Source organism: Alligator mississippiensis, chromosome 3, assembly GCF_030867095.1.
Source record: "Alligator mississippiensis isolate rAllMis1 chromosome 3, rAllMis1, whole genome shotgun sequence".
In the NCBI taxonomy this organism is placed as follows: Eukaryota; Metazoa; Chordata; order Crocodylia; family Alligatoridae; genus Alligator; species Alligator mississippiensis.
This window is the reverse complement of record NC_081826.1, coordinates 94,917,908-94,940,307: the sequence shown is the minus strand read 5'-3', so window position 1 is coordinate 94,940,307 and position 22,400 is coordinate 94,917,908. Positions and strand designations below refer to the sequence as shown.

Sequence of the window (22,400 nt, the reverse complement as noted above, 5' to 3'; positions counted from 1 at the left end):
CTTGTGTGACAAGGTATTTAGTAAAATTTACAGATTTGTTGGAATGTGACAGGGCCACGCCATAAGCACTTCTTCTATGGCCTTAAACTTGCAAACTCTGGTTTGTCAACCACCTTAGCAGCTGTACCACCTCCGTCCCCTTTCACACTAGTTCACTAGACACTAAAATAACATCTCTTCCCCCCATAAAGCTATTTCTAATTACTCAGCTCTTGTTATACAACGTACCTTGGACCAGGTTTGGGAACTTTGCCAGCCTTAAGTTCATCAATTATGTCTTCAATATCTTTCGGTGTCAAATCTTCCTATAATAAAAGAGACCATATAATATTAAAACAAAATGTAGAATTGTCATCAATTGTGCCAATATGAAGTATTCACAATATCTCAAATTAACAGTCCTTTTACCTATTAACCAAAAATTCTTCACCATTTTCAATACAAGACAGATAATCAATCTGACCATATCAGTTAATATCTATCCAGGTTTAAAGAATTAGCAAAACTAAGACTAGAAGTTTCATGATAAACTAATATAATAATAAATACATTTTAATGGATTTTAAACCAGCTAATTTTAGATCACCTATATCTGTTGAACTTGCACATAACAAACATATTATGAAAGTGACTGCAGGTTAACTTATTCTTGCAGAAAGGAGATCTATCTGCCTCTCATTATACCTGCAGTTGCCTAGACAATTAAAACTAGTTTCACAGTTTAAAACTGTGCTCAAAGTTGTGGTTGAAAAATAATTTAAAAAAAAGTCAGATTTGTGTTTTGTGTCTCAGTTTTTTTTAAAGAAAAATGTTGCACTTTAAAGACCCATTTCATTCAAATGGATTAATTTTGGGTTTGTTTTTTTTTTTTAACAGTATGATTATACGCAGGGGTGCACCAATAGAGATTTTTGAGGCCAATACCGATAGCGGATTTTTAAGAAGGCATATTGGCCAATACCGATCCGATTTCCAATACACAGCCCAGCAGCGTGGAGTGCTGCCTCCAGCTGGTAAATCTGGAGTGGTGGAAGAGGAGAGGGGAGGGGAGGGGAGGGAAGGGACCTGGAGGGTGCGAGATCAAGGCCTCTGTGGGGAGGGAGGGCTGGAGCAGAGGCTGGGGCAAGTGCTGCCCAGCTATGGCGGGCATAGGATGGGCACGCAGCTCATCTGGGTGGGGCGCGGGGGTGGGGGAAAGGCAGCTCCCAACACTGGGCCGCTTATCCAGGAGCCACTGGTCTGGTGCTCACCCGGTGACTCCTGCCACTAGTTTGGGAGGGCATGAGGGTGCCCCCAGATCTGTGTAGGGTGGGGCCAAAGCTGTGCTGGGAAGGGATTACAGTGAATTTGTAACTGCAGCCCCCCCCCCTCGGCCCTCTTCCCAGCACAGACTGCTCTGCCAGAAAGAGTTTGGTGCAGCCCTGGCCCCAGCCTACCCTGCCCTGTGCAGATCTGGGGGCACATGACCCCTCCTGTGCCCTTCCGGACGAGCAGCAGGAGCTGCCGCACAAGCAGGCGAGCCCCATTTCCCTTCCCTCCCCTCCCCTCTTCCCTTCCACCACACCAGACTTAACAGCTATCCACACTGCCAAGCTGTGCTCCTCACTGCCTGCATGCTGCACTGCAGCTGTGCACATGCATGGGGGCATTTATCGGCCCGATATGGCCGATGTCCAATATAGTAAATTTTCTTAATATCAATGCCGATCCAATATCAGACTGATGTATCAGTGCACCTCTAATTATACAGGCAAAATCTGCAATGTTTAAAATACTGCCAAAGTAGATTCAAATCCAGCCCAAACTGAAATTCTCGTAAGTTTGTTAGGGTTGTTAGTTGTAGCCGTGTTGGTCTAAGGACATAAAGACAGACAAGGTTCTTTGAGTAGCTGGTCTAATAAAAGATATCACATCTACCCAAAGAACCTTGTCTGTCTTAAATGTATTACAACCCATCGTTCCATTAAAACCTACATTAATCATGTACATGCACAATTCAGAACTAGTGGGGATGTTTAGAAATGTAACAAAGATAAAAAATCCCATCAGGTATATTTGCTACACCGAAAATGTTTAGAAGAAAAAAAATAATGAAGTCAACCAACTTTGTTCTGTATACTAGTTCTTTCTTCTGTCCCATTTCTATGCTTTTGCCTTTAAATACCATTCAGGATCTTCCCTTCCCTTTCTTTGAAGACAAATCCCTTTGAAGGGTTTCCCACAGCGCCCCTTGTAATTGAGAGGGTAAGTGGAGCATTGTGGTAGAAAAATGGACAGTTTCCTTTCTACCATTATTACATGTTGTATGTTTTGAAATACATACAAGCACTAAGAGATGATTGGTCAGTAGCCAAGAACAAAACTGATTTTTCTATCAAAAGCATGATTATGGATTTCCCTAGTACAGCAATGCATACTACACCCAGCCAGCTGAATAATCAGTGCAAAATAATTACGTCAAAGGAAACATGAGAGGGAAGCCACAGCATGATCTGAATTTCATCTTAAAAGTAGAATTCATTTTCTTTACTGTGGTATTCCTGAACTGTCGCATCCCACTAGTCAGTACTCTTACCACTGTGGAAAAAGAGGAAGAAGAACCTATTAACTAGACCAAATTTGCCAAGAAAAATATTTTTTAAGAAACCTCTTCAGAGCTTTTTAATATAATGAATGCAATATCATTATACTGTATGTAACAGGTGCTGATCTCAGGGGTAGCTGCTTGGCCCCTGCTCTGCCTCGGTTCTCAGACTTGCTCCCCTTCTCCTTGCCTGCCATGCCTTGTTGTTATTAAATCCGTGGAAAGGGAAGTTACCCAGGGATCCCTGATTTCATGCTGCTTTTCAGGTATCACTATTCAGCTCCTTAAGGGCTTATTACATGGTTCCAACCACCCCTTACACCATGCCCATGTCTTGCAGATGTTATCATTCAGTCTGCCCTGCTCCTGGGCCTGAGCCCTCTCTGGCTCCTTCCTCCTAGGCCTGTTGAGACCATCACCGCCCCTTGTCTCAATCCCTAAGCCACCAGGCCCTAGCCCAGCTCTAAGGCTGCCTTCTCTTAACTCCTGGGAGTACATATTCTCCCACTGTCGGCAGCACACTCAGGAGCTCCTTCCATATCAGCAGCCAGGGTGAGACTGCCTGCCCCAGCTCTGGCCTGGGGCTTATCTCCCAGTTAAGCTCTGCCCCTTTCTGGTCATGTGCTCCCCTGCTTGACTCTGGTCCTTCCACAGTCCTCTGCCTTCTTAAAGTAACAGGTGCACCCAGCACCTGTTACACTGTATTCCTTGCATACTTTCACTTTAAGTGAAAGACAACACAATTTCTTTCAGAATTACACATTCCTTTTTTAAGGCTCTAAACTTTTCACAAACTTATTTTTTTGGCACTTTCAATAGCAATTAACATCCTTTAACTCCTGAAATATTAGTCCTAGAAAAGAAAGGCCCAGGCAGCAAAACAACTGGTGAAAGTTTTCTTGAGAGCAAGGTGCAAAAATGACCAATAAAAATTCATTAAACTGCAGTGAAAGGAAAAGTAGTAGCAAGGATTAGAAACTAAAGAGAGGCAAAAAAAAAGAGTAAGTAATAATATTAAGGCAAAAGGTTCACAGAACGTCACAAGATTTTTACTAAAAATCACTATATTATCAATGATCTGAAAAAGGAGGTGACAAGTAAGACTTCAAACTACATAAACGCACCACCAACCAATATTTTGACAAGCTGCAAAGGAACATAAGCAATGCTAGGTAAAAAGTTATCGCCTTGACAGCTGAAATTCAATACTGAAAAATGTACCAAAACACTGGAAGAAATAATCTGAACTACTCAAACAGTATATATTTTTACATCAAGAAAAAGATGCATCATCACTGCGGATTTCATAATGAAGACTTATCCTCAGTGGTTTAGTAGTGGTTAATAAAAACAGGGAAAAAAGTTGTGAAGAAATCCACAACCCTAAGACATATCAGCTGACATGTTTCAAACAGAGATAGGAAAGTATTAATGCTGTTGTACAAAGTACTGGGCAAATACTAAAGAATTATGCATATAGTTCTGGTTATCTATATCTTCATGAAAAATACATTCAAACAGGTGCAGAGAATGGCTATTAGGATGATTAGGGGAAGATGGATTTATCTTAAGAAGAGAGGCTGAAGGAGTTTGGCTATGTAACTTAGTAAATATAAACTGACTGAGGATATGACTACACTCTATGTCTCCTGAGAGGAAGAAGAACAAAATTTAAGCTAACCAACAATACTGGCACACGAACAGATGAGTATAAACTCTCTGGAAATTAGCAAGTTTCTAATAGAAAGGGGAGTAAAGTTATGAAACAGTCCTCAATATGAGGAGTGAGGCAAATAACTGGTTTTGAGTTAAAGCTCAATAAATTTATGAATAGGATTTTATAATACTGCTGTCTGCAAGAGCAGGGAACTGGACTCAATAACCCAAAAGGTCTCTATGTTCTCTTAATGGTGGACACAGGCTGGGGAATGGAGGGAAAGAGGCAGGACACAGTTACACCATTGCACACTCTCCTCGTAAATCCCACATTCACTTCTACTCACACCGTATCAAAACGGGGTGAAACAGAAAGTGGGTCTCTAAGGATGGGCAATGAGAATGTTTTGACATGGAAAAACTCCAATATATGAAGGATGCCGAAAAGACTATCATCTCTGAAACAGCATCCCAAAAAAGAGGATATGATAAAGCTCTACAAAGAAATGAATGACTCACAGAAGCCTGGTATTCACTCTCTCATGTAACATACAAAAAAGGGAACGTTCAATTAAGTCAATAGGACATTTTAAAATTTGCTTCCTTCATCAGTTTTGTCACACACTATACAATCAGACCAATAGAACTCATCTTTACCAGTTACTGAGGCCAAAAGATTACTAGGATTCAAAAAAGGATTAAGTATTGCCATGAATGGCAAATGCATCCAGTGATACAAATAATAAGAATTACAGACAAGAATTTTGCAAGGGATATACCCAAAATCAAGATGGCTTCAAATTTAAGACAACCAGTAATTAGATTATACATATGGAAAAAAAATTTTGGACATGTAAAGAATCTAATTATTGGAGGAATCATCTTAAATTCATCCTCCCACCACTGTGGTGGGGATAGCAGTGGCAGGGGAAGGAACGGGCCAGACCCAAACCCTTAATCCTCCCTGCCTGCCTCCCATCCACCCCACCTGCCCCTGCCACATTGGCCCCCACCCTCTCATCCCCTGCTGCATGTCACTCCAGCTAGCCTAACCTGCCTGTCATGTGCCAGCCCTGGCCCAGCGCAGCTAATCAGTGTGGCAAATCTAGGGCTGGAGCTAGAACTGAAGGTAAGTGGAGGGGAGGGGAGAAGGGAGGGCAAGTGGTCAGAGAAGGACAAGTGGCTGGGAAGGGGCAGGCCGTGGGGTCTCCCCTGCACTCTCAAGCAACACACCACAGGTACATCACACCCACATTATGAGGGCCGTCGCAGATTACAGTCCGGTTGTCCTTTATCCTCTATTGATATGAAATCGGACGCCTTTATGTCCTCTATTTTTCTTTTGAAGAGAAAAGGAGGACATAAAGGCCATCTGATTTCTCTCCTGAAGAGAAAAATAGAGGACATAAAGGCGTTGGGTTTCGTATCAATAGAGGGGACAGAACAGAATAGCAGAAAACTGGAATGTACTGTATGATGGCGACCCTACCCCACACTCACCCTCCACCTTCCTCTCTCCGCCCCCTCCACTGCACAGGTCTGCTCTAGCAGGACAGGTGGTGGCTTAGCTCTGCCTTCAACCCCAAGCCTGGGGCCAAAGCCAAAGCTCAGCCAACACCTGCCCTGGGCTGGTATTCAAATCTAAGATGAGGTTCCCCCACAATCACCCATTCTGACTGGGGGGTGGGGGAGGACCCTGGTTTTGGATTAGAGTAAATATGGTAAACTCTATGGTTCAGGGCTTAAGCCCACCAGTAACAGAGTTGGGAAAACACTGTTTACTCTCAGGTTGTACCAGGAAAGGGTAAGAACAAAAAAACAGTTTGTTTAAAAAAAGAAACCAGGACATTCAGATTTAAAGGTTACATGCATCTTAGAATGTTTAAACATACATCTTCAACTATCCCTCAATACAAGGATGATATCTGCTGGGAGGAGGGGGAGGGAATTATTGGTGAGTTAAGAGGGCTGAGAAGTTCAATCCAGGCCCTGCAAGTTTTTCGACAGATATGACAGGTGGTGCCTTGGGGTGGGGCGTTACGTGCTTTCTTTCGTCCTCTGCCATTTCTCAGCTTCCTGAGCAAGACAGTTCTCTTCGAAGTGGGCTGTAACTTGATGTACGGTACATCACCATTGAGACCTGTTACCAGCCAGCACTTCCATTTGTAGGCTTAATGCCACTTTTAAGTTATGCTTTCAGGGTGTACTTGTAGCATCTCCTCTGTCCTCCACAGGTCCTCTTACCATGACTAAGTTGAAAGAAGAGGACTTGTTTTAGGAGATGAGTGTCAGCCATCTACACAGTAGCCAACCCAGCAGAGTTGATGTTTCCTGATCTCTGCCTCAGTGCTGGCTATGTTAGCTGCAAAGAGGATACTGACATTGGTGCAGCGGTCCTCCCATCTAGTGCAAAGCATCTTTCTGAGGTAACACTAATGGAACCGCAGGGCTCAGTCCTTGGACCGATACTCTTCAGTATCTTCATCAGCAACTTGGACGAGGGAGTGAAGTGCACTCTGTCCAAGTTTGCAGATGACACAAAACTGTGGGGAGAAGTGGAAGAACTGGAGGGCAGGGAACAACTACAAGCAGACCTGGACAGGTTGGACATATGGGCAGAAAACAACAGAATGCAATTCAACAAGGAGAAATGCAAAGTGCTGCACCTAGGGAGGAAAAATGTCCAGCATACCTACTGCCTAGGAAATGACCTGCTTGGTGGCTCGGAAGCGGAAAGGGATCTTGGAGTCCTAGTGGACTCCAAGCTGAACATGAGTTGGCAGTGTGACGAAGCCATCAGAAAAGCTAATGGCACTTTATCGTGCATCAGCAGATGCATGACGAACAGATCCAAGGAGGTGATACTTCCCCTCTATTGGGCGCTGGTCAGACCGCGGTTGGAATACTGCATGCAGTTTTGGGCGCCGCACTTCAAGAGGGATGTGGATAACCTGGAGAGGGTCCAGAGAAGGGCCACTCGTATGGTCAAGGGCTTGCAGGTCAAGCCCTATGAGGAGAGACTGGGACACCTGGACCTCTTCAGTCTCCGCAAGAGAAGGCTGAGAGGCGACCTTGTGGCTGCCTATAAGTTCATCACGGGGGCACAGAAGGGAATTGGTGAGGTTTTATTCACCAAGGCGCCCCCGGGGGTTACAAGAAATAATGGCCACAAGCTAGCAGAGAGCAGATTTAGACTAGACATTAGGAAGAACTTCTTCACAGTTCTAGTGGCCAAGGTCTGGAACGGGCTCCCAAGGGAGGTGGTGCTCTCCCTTACCCTGGGGGTCTTCAAGAGGAGGTTAGATAAGCATTTAGCTGGGGTCATCTAGACCCAGCACTCTTTCCTGCCTATGCAGGGGGTCGGACTCGATAATCTATTGAGGTCCCTTCTGACCCTAGCATCTATGAATATATGAAACTATTCCAGGTGTTTAAGATGGCTTCGATATGTCACCCATATCTTACACCCGTAGAGGAGCATGGGGATAACCACTGCACCATAGACCAGGATTTTAATTTCCACCTGCACATCAGATCGGCAAAGACATGGCAAAACAGATTTCCAAAGGATATGCTGGCACAGCAAATCCTATGTTCAATTTCTACATCAAGACTGGCTTGACTGGGAGAAATGGGCGACAAGGTATGGGAAGTGCTTGATGTTTTCCAGGGGTTCTCCACTAATGGTAATTTGTGGGGGTGAGGAGGCAGCTTGTGCTGGGACAGGCTGATGGAGCACCTGGGCCTTCCCAATATTAAAGGGAGAGTCCCCGCCTATGATAGGCACCTGAAAAAAGGTAATGGGTGGACTGCAGATTGGTCTCAGTGTGCTCAAGGATAACAGTAGTCAGGAGAGGTGCACCAATACCATACTGGATTGGCACTGATAAAAGGAAAATTAACATTATCGACTATCAGCTTTTTTTGGCTGATGTAGCCAACAATGTCACCAAGAAATACAATATACCATCTGGTCGGGGCCCCTGGATGCCCAGCTGCATGCATGCATGTGGCCAGGAATGCAGCTGGGTAGCATGGAGAGCAGCACTCTACAGGTAAGTCTATGGAGGGGAAGGGGTATGGGGGAGGTGTGCAGATTCAGGCCCCCACGGTGAGGGAGGGAGTGGAACATGGGGCTGGAGCAGCTGCCCGGTCAAGGCAGTGAATGGGACCTGGGGCTGGGGCAGGAAGCAGAATGGAATCGTAGGCTGCTTGTCCACAGGCCATAGGGGTTAAAGCCGGGGGGAGTCGGCTCCCTACCACGGCATGCACACCTCCACTGGAGGGAAGCATGGGGGCGCATATGCCTCTCCAAATTTGTGCACAGGACTGCTTGCTGTGGACTTGGGGTTCTCCACTCTGCTGCCTTTTCCTTGGGGGGGGTCCCATGCTGACAAGGCAACCCCTGCCCACCCAGCAGCAGTGGGGACAGCAAGTTGCGCTCCCTATTGCTGGTCAGGCAGGGGTCACATGGCCAATGCAGAACCCCTGAGGCAGAGGCAGCAGAGGGGAAAGCCCCAAGTCCACAGCAGGCAACCCACATCCACCCTCACCCTGCTCCAGTTAGAAGCATCCCTTCCCTTAGAAATTGTGGCAGTGGCACTTAAACTAAACCTCATTTGACAAACTTCTGTCCAAGCGCCCTGCCATTTTTAAGCACAGAGACGCCGATCCCCGGGACTCTGTCCCACTCCCCACCCCAGCCCCAGGTTCCATTCACCGCCCTGGCTGGGCAGTACCCCCAGCCCCTGCCCAACCCCCTCTGTCACCATGGGGGCCTTGATCTACCCCTCCCCACCACTTCCCTCCCCCATGCCCGTTCCCTTCCACAGACTTACCTGCAGGGCACTGCTCTCCATGATGCCTGGCTGCATTCCTGTAAATGGGTTATACAATCAGTATCAACTGATATGACTGATGAATAATCTGCTATTGGTATCAGCAAAGAAAAGCTTTATCAGTGCACCCCTAGTCATCAGGATACTGAAGGTCAATGATGCCAACCTTGGTAATTTCCATTTTGCTATGAAGGTGCCACAGGTTGAAAAGCTGACCATCCAGTGCTCAACCCCAATTCCAGGAGGAAGGTGGTCATGGATAAGAAATAAAATCACAGCAAGACAGATAGAAAAAAGGGTTGGGGTGATGACACAGCCCTGCTTGACACCGGTACAGATGGCAAATGGGTCGGTCTCTGATCCATTGCAGAGGACTGTGGCAGTCATCCCATCATGGAGTAGCCTGAGGACACTGATGAACTTCAATGGACAACCAAACTTAGCCAACACCTATGGAGTCGAAGGCCTTGGTTAGGTCTATGAATGCCATAAACAGCTCCTGGTGTTGCTCTCTGCGCTTCTCCCGAGTCTGTCAGGCAACAAAAATCATGTTGGTACCCCAAACTGGTCTAAAGCCAGACTAGGATTCTGGGAGGACATCTTCGGCAAGGGGGAGGAAGTGATTCAGAAGGATGTGAGTAAGAAACTTCCCAGCAACAGAGAGGAGAGCAATGCCTTGGTAGTTCCCACACTGACTTCTCATTTCTTGAAGATAGTCACAATGTTGGCATTCTTTAAGTCAGGTGGAGGTTCCTTGTTAACCCATATTTTGATGAGAATTTGGTGAAGTTTTTATGCTAGTGTTGTTCCACCAGCTTTGAAGACAACTGCAGGAATGCCATCTGGGCCTGGCACCTTATTGTTCTTGGTCTGAATGATGGCATGCCAGACTTGCTTGAAGGATGGGAGAACAGCAAGATATTCTCTTACTGGGTGTCAAGGGCTGGACTCAAATGGCAGCTGAGACCTGAGATTCATGGCTGAGTAAAATCTTGAAGTGCTCCTTCCAGTGTTGTTAGATAGATACACTGTCCGTGAGAAGGGAGGAGCCATCCTGGGATTGCAGGGGGTTGGGCCATTGGAATGTGGCCCATGGATGGCTTGTATTGCTTGAAAGAAGCTTCTCATGTCATGTTGATCAGCAAAACTCTGGATCTCCATAGCCTTTGCTCGTGGCACCACTGGTTCTTGATGCCCCAGTCTCCTCTGAACTATAGCTTTGGGATGATGGTGAGACTCATTTTTGCTGGTTGGCACTGCCCCTGACCCTGAGCCTGCAGTGGGCAACCTGCCTTCACCCCATGCACAAATCTCAGGGGGAGGGGAGGCACATGCTCCTTTATGCTTCTCCCCAGGTTGTGCAGCAGTGAGGAATAGCCCCCCTCCCCACCCCCCCCTGGATAAGCCACCCGCAGTTCTGTCCTGTGCCCTGCCCTAGGGTCCTATTCACTGCCCTAGCTGGGCAGTGCCTACCCCTACCCCTGCCTCACTCACCATGCAGGCCTTGATCTGCCTCCCCATGCCCCTTTCCCCCAAAGACTTACCAGCAGGATGCTACTTTCTAAGCAGCCCAGTTGCATTCCTGTAAATCGGCCAATATGGCTGGTTAATAATCATCTATCAGTATTGGCCAGAAAATCTTTATCAGTGCACCCCTAGATTCAGTGCATGCCTTGTGAATAGTGTTCTTAAGTTCCCCCGATGTGCCTGGATGTCCTTGATGTTGTTGTCATCAGGTAGGTCAGAGAGTCTCTCAGTAAAGCACTGCTGAAAAGCCTCCCATCTAGCTTGGTTTTGGAGTGCCTTGATGTTAAATCACTTCCTCATTCCTTTCCATTGTTTACGGTGTTATGAAGGAAACTGCATATCCATGATTGATCTGGCTAAATGGTGGTCCATCCAACAGTCATCTGAACCTCTCAGGGCTTGGGTGATACGGCCATCAGTACAATCATGGGCTCTAACAATAATATAATCAAGAAGGTGCCAGTGATTGGAGCATGGGCATTTCCAAATGGTCTTATATTTGTCACACTGTCTGAAGATGGTATTTGTGATGAGCAAGTCATGCTCTGTACATTTACTGAGAAGGATACTAGTGGAATTGGATCCCCCTCTTTCCCAGATTTAAAGTTACATGCATCTTACAAGAATGTTTAAACATACACATACATGTCATGAAATAGCTGAAAAACATTTCCATTAAAGTAATCCAAACAACTTCATTTCTGCTACTGAACCAAACCTATCTAGCCACATCAGTTTATCAGTCACCACTGACTAACACTGAAGTCCTTAAATGGAAACCAGATGCAATGGTTCTTATTTTTCTATAATCTTTAAACAGCCATAAAATAAGTACTTTATTTAAGCAGGAAATTGTATTAGAGGTAATACTAAAGATTCTATGCACCATTACATAGCATGAAATTACAGCACTTGTGCCAAGAACATGAGTTAGATTAGTGAATAGGTATACGTCCAAAAATGGCTTCATAATTATACATTTGATATCTAAAAGCAATGCCTGATGTCTCTTTATTCCCAAATTAAACTAGGAAGTGTAGAAATCCATGAACCTGTAAAATTACTGCCATCTGGCTGCAACGTCAAAATGCCCCTGGTCAACCTTGATTAAAAAAAACGTAACATTTAAGACTGGAGGCTTTCCACAGTACAACAGAGTTGAGGCTGCCTGAGTGTCCTTCAATATGAAATGGTTTGTTCTCAAACATTTGTTTCAGGAGTATTACCCTTACCTCATTCATGCAATTAGTTTGCAATTTCAGTTTTTAACTTCCTAGTTTAATAATATTTAGATTTTTAAAGTAACTACTATTCTTGCAAAGCCTATTAAAAATAAATTCATTCAAACATTGAAGAAACTGGGGGCACAGCTGTATTATCTTCCACTGGGGCAGGTGGTGGCGGCAGTTGAAGGAGTGGCTACAAGTAATTTTGGGGTGGCTCTAGCCCACCCCATAGCCACCACTCCCAGTGCCAGCGCTGCCACCAACTGTCCCCCTTCCCCCCGCTGAATGCATCCCCAGCCCAGTCCCACCACCAGGAAGAGGCTGGTGCTGCTCCCAGCCCACAGCCCGCCCTCACCCCACTCACAAATCCAGGGGGCACATGCCTCCCCCGGGGTTGCATGCAACAGTAGGGAGCTGTCCCCCCTCCCCAGCCTCCGCATCCCCATCCCAACCCCCAGACGAGCTGTCTGCAGCTCTATCCTGCTTCTAGTGGGGGTCATATTCACTGCCGTGAGCCCATGCCCCTTCCCTCCTCTTCCCCTCCAAAGATGGAGTATTCTCCTATCAAAAAGGATACTCTTAGAAGTGGTTTGCCTAAATGTCAGCTCTGATAGGAAAACTTCCTAATTTTCATTGACAATTCTCCATTGAGGCCTAGAGACTTACTTTTTTCTTAAATGAAGCCATCTGAGTGCAGTAGGCATTTGATTCCATGTTAAGCCCAAACCCAACTCAGTAATTTGAAGTTCTTATTTAAAATATTCCTAACTTCACCCAAATTTGGTTTTGTACAGTAGACTTTGTCTAGATCAGGCGTGTCCTACAGAATTAAATCTTTCAACTTCTCCAAACCTATGAGAGTTCACAGATTCATACCACACTAAAAAACTATATACAAGTACTTTTGTTTGTGATCCAATTTTGAAAATGTGAACATTAAAAAAGCTCCTACTGGTCCCTTTAGAATGCTTTATCTATCACAATGTACAAAATGATGTGTGTAGTCTCTTGTAGATAAAGAAACTACAAGATACTTTAGCTCAGTGGTTCTCAACTTTTTTGGACTCAAAGCACCCCTTCCAAAATAACAGTTCTTAATTTTCACAGGTTGTGTGTGTCTACAGAAAGATAACAGAGCCATTCTTTCACTGAAAAGAACTCATAAGGGCCCTTAACAAGTCAATTTTTTAACACTAAAAAATCATATTTCAAATCCCTTGGTTTATTTTGTGAATCCTATTGGTGCACTTAACAGTGCTAACACTGCATGGCATCCTGCAGCCCCTTTGAAAGGATCTCAAGGTTGAGATTCGCTGCTTTAGCTTCCAGAAAGTTAAAAGCATCTTCTTGGTATGTTCAACATTAAGCACAGGGTACTGCAGTTCTAAAATAGTTTTGAAGACAGTCTTTCACACAGCAGAAAGACAATCTATAAAATTTGTAAGTCAATTAGTACTTGATAATTACCTGAGCTGCTAGAATTTTGTAATCTAAGATAATGCAAATTATATATCGCATGAACAACATTCAAGTTAAACTATTATGCATTTTTAAACAGAATGAAATACTTACATAATAATTATCATTTATTTGTACCATTGGTGCATTCACACAAGCACCCAAACATTCCACTTCCACTAATGTGAAAAGTTTATCAGGTGTTGTTTCACCAACTTGTATGCCTAAAGTAACAAAGAACATTAGGTTCAGCAGTGGCTATTTAAGAAATTTAACAGGAAAAGGTTTTTAAATGTTTCATGATTCATTTTAATTTTCACCTCATATGTAAAAACTCTTCTAGTTCTTATCTGATTTTCCTATCAACACTTCTCAAACAGCTCTAGTTCAATTAAGCAAAACATTTCGAAAAACTACTCACTCGCTTCATATTTCTTAAAATTATTTTATAAACCAATTACATATTTATCAATAGATTAGAGGACTAATTCTACTCAGCTATATTTTTGGACAGAAACCAAGGAGAAAATTAATTTAAAAAGGGGAGAGAAGACATGCATTTACCATCACCAAGTAAAGGACTTGCTCCAGCTCCAACTGGGCTAGATGCCAATTGCCTCCACTTCAAGAGAAGTGAGAGCAGAGCATACAAACCATAGAAGGTGGCAGTCAACAAGTTGTAAATTTGGGCATTAAGGTATCAATCTTGCATATTTATAACTATTTAATTCCACTGTTCTCAAGTTTGCTGATATGCAGGACTAGAACCAAAATAATTAGATGTCTGCTACTGGCTTACATAGCTGGGCCTAAGTGATCATTCCAACCGAACTATGCAAATAGAAGCATGGTGCTGGTGAAAAAAAATGGCAGCAGCCATGATTTTAGTTTTCAAGACAAGGCAATTTCTGCAAGGAAGATGCAACCGTGAAACAGAGCATTTCAAACCATACTGACTGAGATTTCAAAGCACCCAGCAACACCATTTTTCTGTAAATTATGCCTGAAAAATAAAATACCAAATCTCAACTTTTTAAAATGTACTATTTATAATCCTCTTCTCCATAATAAGCCATGTGTTGCAATATTAAGCCTATCAGTCTAAAGAATGATGAAGGTAATTACTGGGGGAGGGGAGGGAGGGACCAGAAATACAGGTCATCACATTGAAATCCTTATTATAATGGAACTTAGCCCATTTTACTCATAATTTTGAGAAGGGGCATCTTTGATTTCAAGTTTATTCAAATAGTACTTATTTCTTACACAGCTATGTTGGAGATAACAAATGCAGAGACATATATTTTTTAAAAATGTGATAAGGGCACCCATTTTTTTGATACCACCTGATAGAGAAACATGTTTCAATATTAGTGGGATGGGACACCCTGAATTTTCCAAAGATCCCATGGTTCACATTTTAATTCTGAAACCAAAACTCCTTCTCTCTCAAGCTGTCTATAAAATCAAGAGGGATCACTCCAGAGAAATATTTTCTTTGTCCTCTCTACACCATTACCTTATAGTGCTGTTAAATCCATTTACTCATTATTGTTCCAAATCTAAAATTCATAAATTTCAAATTTATTCTTACTAATATATATGAATAAATAAGAATATCTTGGAATAAATAATAAGGATAAACAAGTTTATATCTAAACTTAAAAAGCAACTGTATTTTCTTTTTGCATCACCACCACCACATAAATTCCTCATTTTGAAAGATCTTATTTGGATAGTGAAATATCAAATTTGCAGGCACTGAAAATTTGTAGCACTATTTGTAAAAACACAATTTTAGAAAATATAAAATGTCATTTGTATCATACCAAGTTTCTTCTTAATGGCCTCTAATATGCTGTCAGAGTCTCTCAACATACAAGGTGTAGTTGTGCAGATCTGAATGTGGTATTTTCCAACAGGCTTACGATTATACATTGTATAGAAAGTTGCAACTTCATACACTCTCATGGGAGGCATTTGCAAGACTTCAGCAACCTAAGAAAAAGAGAATAGTACATAAATTTTTATTCTCTTAAGGTATTATTAGAGAAATTTCAGAAAATTGCTCTGTTTTCAAAAGCACTGATAATGTTAATTCTGGTCAAGTACCTTATAGCAGGAATGCCGAACTTGTAGACCATGGGCAGGATCCGACCTGGAGCCATGCTGTATGGCCCACAGGGCTCATAAAGGAGATGGTAATTTGAGGATAGGGCCCACTGCCAAGATCAGGGACACCAAAATCCACTGGGGGTGAGTGGTATTAACCCCGACAGCTGCTGTCACCACTCACCCTGTTGTCTCTGTGGTTCGGATCTGACTGGGGAGTGGGAAACCAGGCAAGTTTGACACCCCTGTCCTGTAGTACTGACACCCCTCAGTACGACGATGAAGCTAAAATAAAAAGTTACTTGCAATGGCTACCTTCAGTACAAGAGAATTTACAAAAAAAAATAAAATCATCACTTTGCGACTCTCATGCCTTTAATAAGGAGCCGTGTGAAGTTTACATAATTCATCATTCTGAATTGTTCAACTATCTCATCAACAAGGAACCACGCACATCCTAACCAAGAAATATATACCCGAAGGAAAACTTTTAAAGATATCACTGTATCTTTAAAATAATAGTATGACAGTATCTAAAAAAAATTTTTTTTTGCTAGGAAGAAAAAGAATCACAACTTTTAGTGATAAAAATTGATTCCAAGTTATTCATTTAAAACAGACACTCCAAACAGTCACCTAAATGTAGAAATGGGTTATGGGAACCTACATATAAAAATGAAAAAGGAGAGTAAATCAGCATCAATATTACTTTTTGGCACATGTAACTCAGATGGACTGCTTTTCCTTTCACAGAATTTCAGAAGAGCTGGTGTTTGCTCCAAAATACCATATTCACTCAAAAATAAGATGACCCTGAATATAACACAAACCTTAATAATGAGATTTTATGTATGGAAAATGTATATATTTAATGTATTTTTCTAGGTATAGGATCTAATTACTGGAGGTCTACCTTGAATTTGTCTCCCTCCCACTGATACAGCAGGAAAAAAGATCTGGGAGGTCAGGTAGCCCCTTTGTCCTCTGCCCCCCACCCAACTTCTTCCCCCCCTGATGGACCCTGCTCTACCTGAGCACATGGAAGTGAGGGACAAAATTCACATATAAGCAAATTATTACAGGTACCCACAGACTTTGTTCATCCAGAATTGATGCATTTTACCTTTTCTTGAAACTACTGCAAGTTTTAGCAGTTTTGTACCTATTTATATATATATATATATAGTACAAACTATGCCTGATTCAGGGAACCTGGTTTTCTGTTTAAAAATTGCAAATTCTCCAATTAAGAAAAAAAATTATCTATTAAACCCCCTCCAAAATGCACATTTTTCCACGATTAAAATGAAGTGCCACTATATATACAGGTATCAGTTGAACACATTTTTTATTGATATATATACAATTTTAAAGCAATTTGGAAGCCTACCAGTGCCTCAATCATAATAAAATAAATTATAAATACCTATATGTTGGCATTTGATTTTGTTTTTTTATCATAGAAAATCAGAGCTCCTCCTTTCCCCTTCACTAACCAGGATGCAAGTCTAGCTGCAGTTGTCCCCCATCCCCACCTTTGCTTTGTGGCAGTTAGCAGCCCTGATATACAAGTGCCTTTCACTCCCAAGCCATAGTCCCCCCAGCCCACCTTCTCCTATCCCGGCTGGTGCCCCTCACTCCTGACCCACAGCTCCCCCCACCCCGCTTAATCCTGCTGGTACCCCACTCCCAACCTGCTGCCCTCAGACCCCCAATGTGTGGGGTGGGAGCCAGGGGGGGAGGGGGGAGCAGTGGGGACACCACAGGCAACACATCTGGAGGGAATGGGGTGGGGGCATGTGTTCCCCCAGATTTGTGCGCCCATAGTGGGGCATGGGGCTACAGCATGCCCAGACCAGCATGGACAGGAGCTGCTTCTGTGGCCCAGTGGGAAGGCAGAGCGGGGTGGCAAGACTCATTGCCACTGCTGCCACCAGGTCCCCCACATCAGCCTCGTCACCAGCAACCCGAGGAGTAACAGAGTAGGGGGCAAGGGGAGGGGACTGTACTGCCTTCACTTCCCGCTTGTCCACCGCCATGGCCTGGCCATCACTCCCCTCATGCTGCCTGAGCTGTCTCCCACCCCACCTCCCCTCTGGGGAAGAGTCGTGGCCCACTGCAGAAATGCCTGGTGGTGGGAGGAGGTGAGGGCAATGCACGTGTTTTATAGGCATGCTCAGCGTTGGCTGCATTTAAATCGGCTTCATAATTGGTTTCCATTTCTAAGCATTTCCTGCTTTTGGCAGTAGTTTAATGATAGACAATGTATTTAGTGAGGTTTCTTTGTATGCATTTATAGGAGTAGGCACTTCCCCCCCTTGCTGATTGGGGAAAAAAGTCCTGTCTTGTATTCAAGTAAATACAGTATTTAAATCTCCCATGAAACCAAAATCCTCTTCTCCACTTAGCTCTAAGTTAATATTACTATGCCTCATCCCTGCCAAACCCAAATATTTTAAACAGGGATTCTTCTAAGGTTATGTACAGATGTTCAGTTTCTTCCAGAACTGCTGTTCTCTGGGTAGAAACAAGAAGTGTACAGACATTCAGGCTTTTTCTCCCAGAGCCAAAACAGCTGCTCTGGGAGAAAAATTACCTGGCAACAACCATGGTTAAGTTTTTCCCAGGGGCACTTTCCCTGAACTTTGCCCCACTGCTCCTCTCCCCTCCCAGACTAGTCCAAGCCACAGAAGTACCCAGTTTTGGGAAGGGGCTCTGTCTAACCGCTCACCACTCCCTTCCCCTTTCCTACTGATCTGGGAGTAGGGGGAGGAGGAGGCACCACTGCTCTTAAGCTGGGCTCTGCCACAGTGCTCCCACCACCCTGGAAACCAGTCCCGCACCCTGTTCACCAGAGTCCAGGCTGGGGCAGGTGCAGGGGGTGGGGTGGGGGTTCTTTCCCCACTGCTTCCATCTTCCCCAGACTGGGGGGTCACCCTCATCTTGGGAAGGCATGGAGAGCAGGAGAGAGGGGATGGCTACAGACTGAATGTCTGTTCCCTCTCCTGGAAGTGTTTCTACCAGGCAAATTTCTCAGAAATTTCCACTGGTAGAAATTAACATTTGTATGCAGCTTTATTCTGAGCCTCCTCACTCACAGTAAATTCAAATACATTCTTTCCTATACAGTAATTTTAGTCTCTCTCTTTAAATTGTCTATAGCTGAATTTCAGCAGTTGTTAACATAAAAAAACCTATCAGAAGAGATTTCTTGGACCATAACAAAAACAAGATAGTTTAATTCTAACAGATTTAGCATTTGATTCACTTTATTGCTGAAATATATATGGCCTGAGGAAGAACTTTTGCTGCATCTTACTAGTTTATTATGTATAAAACAGATTTAAAAAATAAAAATCAAGTTTAGAGTAAGCCAACATAAGGCTTCAATATCAGTGGAAAATGTATTCATGGTTGCTGAAATGGTGCTAAACATAGCTGCACATCTAGAGAATGTAGTCTAACCTATATGTTCCACGCAGAGGTTCACTTACATCCATTGCTGACAACTGTTGTAGGTACTATAGAAACTACTGTGGTTCAAGTTGATTAAAAAAGTTCACATTTTAATTGCATGATAAAAATCACACTTTAATCTATATTATTGTATTTTTTTAACTCTCACTATATTTCTTTCACAAAATGAATACACATTTTTATTTATTTGATTGTCCCTATCCTCTCATTTTGAGTTTTGCACTAGTTTTTTTTGCCATATCTGTGATGAACCAATTTGATAAGAAACAAATGTTGGAAACAGTTGCTACAAAGTGATGCAAGATGCACGTTTGCCATAAGCAGTTTACAGATAATCACGATGCTGCCAGCCCAGGGACTGAATTCTATCTTTTATGTATGTATACCCTACTGCTACTTGGAGAAGTTGGAATGAAATGGCGGGGAGGGGGTCGTCAAACAGGTTGTTTGCATGTTCCTTTTCCCTTCAATTGTGAACAAATGCTTACAAGCCTCTGTTTCTACCTGCATACTGCTTTTTTGATTGGAGCAGAGCAACTCAAATTTGTTTGCTGTTAGGCCTGAAGGTTCTAGCACTCAATGCAGATACAGAACCTACGCGACAATTTGTAAAATCAATTTGATTCTCACAATCTTAGGCCAGATTTAAACTTCTTCATTAACATGTTCAAGCATGAACATTCTAATGTATTTATCCTATTAGTAGTGCTAAGATTTTTCATCAATAGTAGTAAAATGATGCTTTAAAAATGCTACTTATTAAGTACCTTGTTCATAACAGAGATGGGCAGCCATCCATGCTGTCTCTGGGCCAGATCTAGTACTGCCATCACAGCTCCAGATTTATGTCCCTCTGGATAGTTGTTTACTATTGCTTCTATTCTCTATTTGAAAGAAAAATTATAATTTACAACACTTAGGTTCAGTTTTGTGTTCTTTTCTGTACAGTTTTATGCCCTTTTATGAATACCTTATAGTTTTCAGGTGTGAAGTCAAACAGAATATCCGGGTTATTTTCAGGAGTATCTCTGTGCTAAAAGAAAGAACAAAAACAGGTCAAAATGCTATTATAAAGGGGGAAAAAACAGAATATTTCACAATATAATTAAATAGTTATCAACCTTTTTAGACTCAAGACACCCCTCAGTGGACTTGAGGCAATCAGTGAAAAATGCCAACTCTTAGATTTCACTTGTTTTCTTACTACAGAAATATAATAAAACAGTTCTTCTGTTGCAAAGAATTCAGAAACACCACGTCAGGATGCCTTTGACACTACGGATTCCTGTTTGAAATCTCTGGGTTTATCTAGTGAATCATATGTGCACACTTAACAGTAATAACATTGCATGCACCCCACAGCATCCTTGAAGAGATCTCAAGACACTCCAAGATGCCATGGCACGCATGAGAATCGCTGAATGTGGTTATAAAGTAAATAAAATATACCTTCTTTAAGATGAGTTTGTTAAAACACGTAGAATATCTAAACTTGTAATCTAATCCTTACTTGTCAGAACCTGGGGGCATTATTATATGTTAGTTCAGTGACTATGAAAATTTGTTTTTGTAGTTGGAGAAAAATATATAAAAGAGCAGAATTTTCTCTTCGCTATGAGCAAGAAGTCATTTTTTAAAGCAAGGAGTTTTGTGACAATAGTAAGACAGATACATAAAACACAGTTTAAAACAAGCCTGATATAAACAGAGACCAATCCTATTTATAGCATTTAATAATATTTATGAGCAATTTATCAGAATGTTAGGCAACACTAAATTTTCAGCAAGATTATAAATTAAACTGATTTGATAACATTCAAAATGAGAAAACTTTCAGGTTAATTCAATTGTAAAGGCTCATATTCCTTTTAGAGTTAAGACATGTGATGTTATATTTAGCATGTTTTGAATATTAAAAGTGATGTTAGACTCAAATGTATTTGCTCAAATCCAAAACGAGCCTTAATACAAGACAATCCCCTAGTAATTAGATACTATACACGGAAAATGTGTATTTAAAAAAAATAATTTTCCAGGTATAGAATCGAATTATTGAAGGGTTGTTTTAAATTTGTCCCTCTCCAACTGCTACAGCAGGGAAAATAGTGATATGGAAGGAGGTCAGGTGGCCCCCTTATGCTCTACCCTAGTTCTTCCCCCTGTGGCCTTCCTGCCCCCACAGTCTCTACCTCATCCCTCACCCCCTTACCGTCAGACCTTATTTAGGATCTGTTACCTCCCAGAGCACGAGCGCTGCATGTGACAGTAAGTGGGGGAAAGAGGGGTGGGGCAGGAAGCTGCTGTGCATTTGGCTCTGGCCCAACCCACAGCAGCTGTCTGCCCCTCAACTTTGCATAGGAAAACCTTGTTAATTTGAAAAAAAAGGAGCCAAAAAAATGTACTGACTTTGAAATAAACATACTCACAGTAATTTGAATATATACAATTACTACAGACTTAGTTCATCCAGAATTGATACATCTGAACTTCTTGCATACTTCTGCAAGTTTCAGCACATACTTTATTAAGACTTTTGAGCAGTACTTGTACACCTCCTTATACAAAGTATAAACTATGCCTAATAATAGTCCAAATGGCTCATGATTTATTATCACACAGTTTATTGGGCTGGGTGCCAGCATTTCAAGCCATGGTGACCTGACAGCCCAGCACTGCTCAGTATGTGCATATACTCCAGATACCCTCTCCACAAAGGATCCACATGAGAATTAGCCCCTCACTCATGACTGGAACTGCATGTTCTCTCTCACAGTCCCGGAGGACTGGAAAAGGGCTAACATGGTCCCCATTTTCAAAAAGGAGAGGAAGGAGGACCCGGGCAACTATAGGCCAGTCAGTCTCACCTCCATCCTTGGTAAAGTCTTTGAAAAAATTATCAAGGCTCACAGTTGAGAGAGCCCGGCAGGGCAAATTATGCTGAGGGGAAACCAGCACGGGTTTGTGGCGGGCAGATCGTGCCTGACCAACCTAGTCTCTTTCTATGACCAGGTTACGAAATGCCTGGACACAGGAGGAGGGGTGGATGTCGTATACTTAGACTTCAGGAAGGCCTTCGATACGGTATCCCACCCCATACTGGTGAACAAGTTAAGAGGCTGTGGCGTGGATGACTACACAGTCCAGTGGGTGGCGAATTGGCTAGAGGGTCGCACCCAAAGAGTCGTGGTGGATGGGTCGGTCTCAACCTGGAAGGGTGTGGGCAGTGGGGTCCCGCAGGGCTCGGTCCTTGGACCGATACTCTTTAATGTCTTCATCAGCAACTTGGACGAGGGAGTGAAGTGTACTCTGTCCAAGTTTGCAGATGACACAAAGCTATGGGGAGAAGTGGACACGCCGGAGGGCAGGGAACAGCTGCAGGCAGACCTGGATAGGTTGGACAAGTGGGCAGAAAACAACAGGATGCAGTTCAACAAGGAGAAATGCAAAGTGCTGCACCTAGGGAGGAAAAATGTCCAGCATACCTACTGCCTAGGAAATGACCTGCTTAGTGGAACGGAAGCG

At 43.0% G+C, this 22,400-nt stretch overlaps 1 protein-coding gene across 1 annotated transcript in view; it reads right to left on the bottom strand.

Moving 5' to 3' along the window:
* The window catches only part of NDUFV2 (NADH:ubiquinone oxidoreductase core subunit V2), a 45,384-nt gene that overhangs the window by 1,093 nt on the left and 21,891 nt on the right, over positions 1-22,400 (bottom strand). Inside the window, exons 3-7 of the mRNA XM_014606659.3 lie at positions 19,849-19,911; positions 19,646-19,762; positions 15,119-15,287; positions 13,404-13,513; positions 229-305 (exon numbers count right to left, since the gene is read on the bottom strand). Of these exons, the coding sequence (XP_014462145.1) occupies positions 229-305; positions 13,404-13,513; positions 15,119-15,287; positions 19,646-19,762; positions 19,849-19,911 (536 nt within the window). The remainder of the gene's footprint in view (positions 1-228; positions 306-13,403; positions 13,514-15,118; positions 15,288-19,645; positions 19,763-19,848; positions 19,912-22,400) is intronic.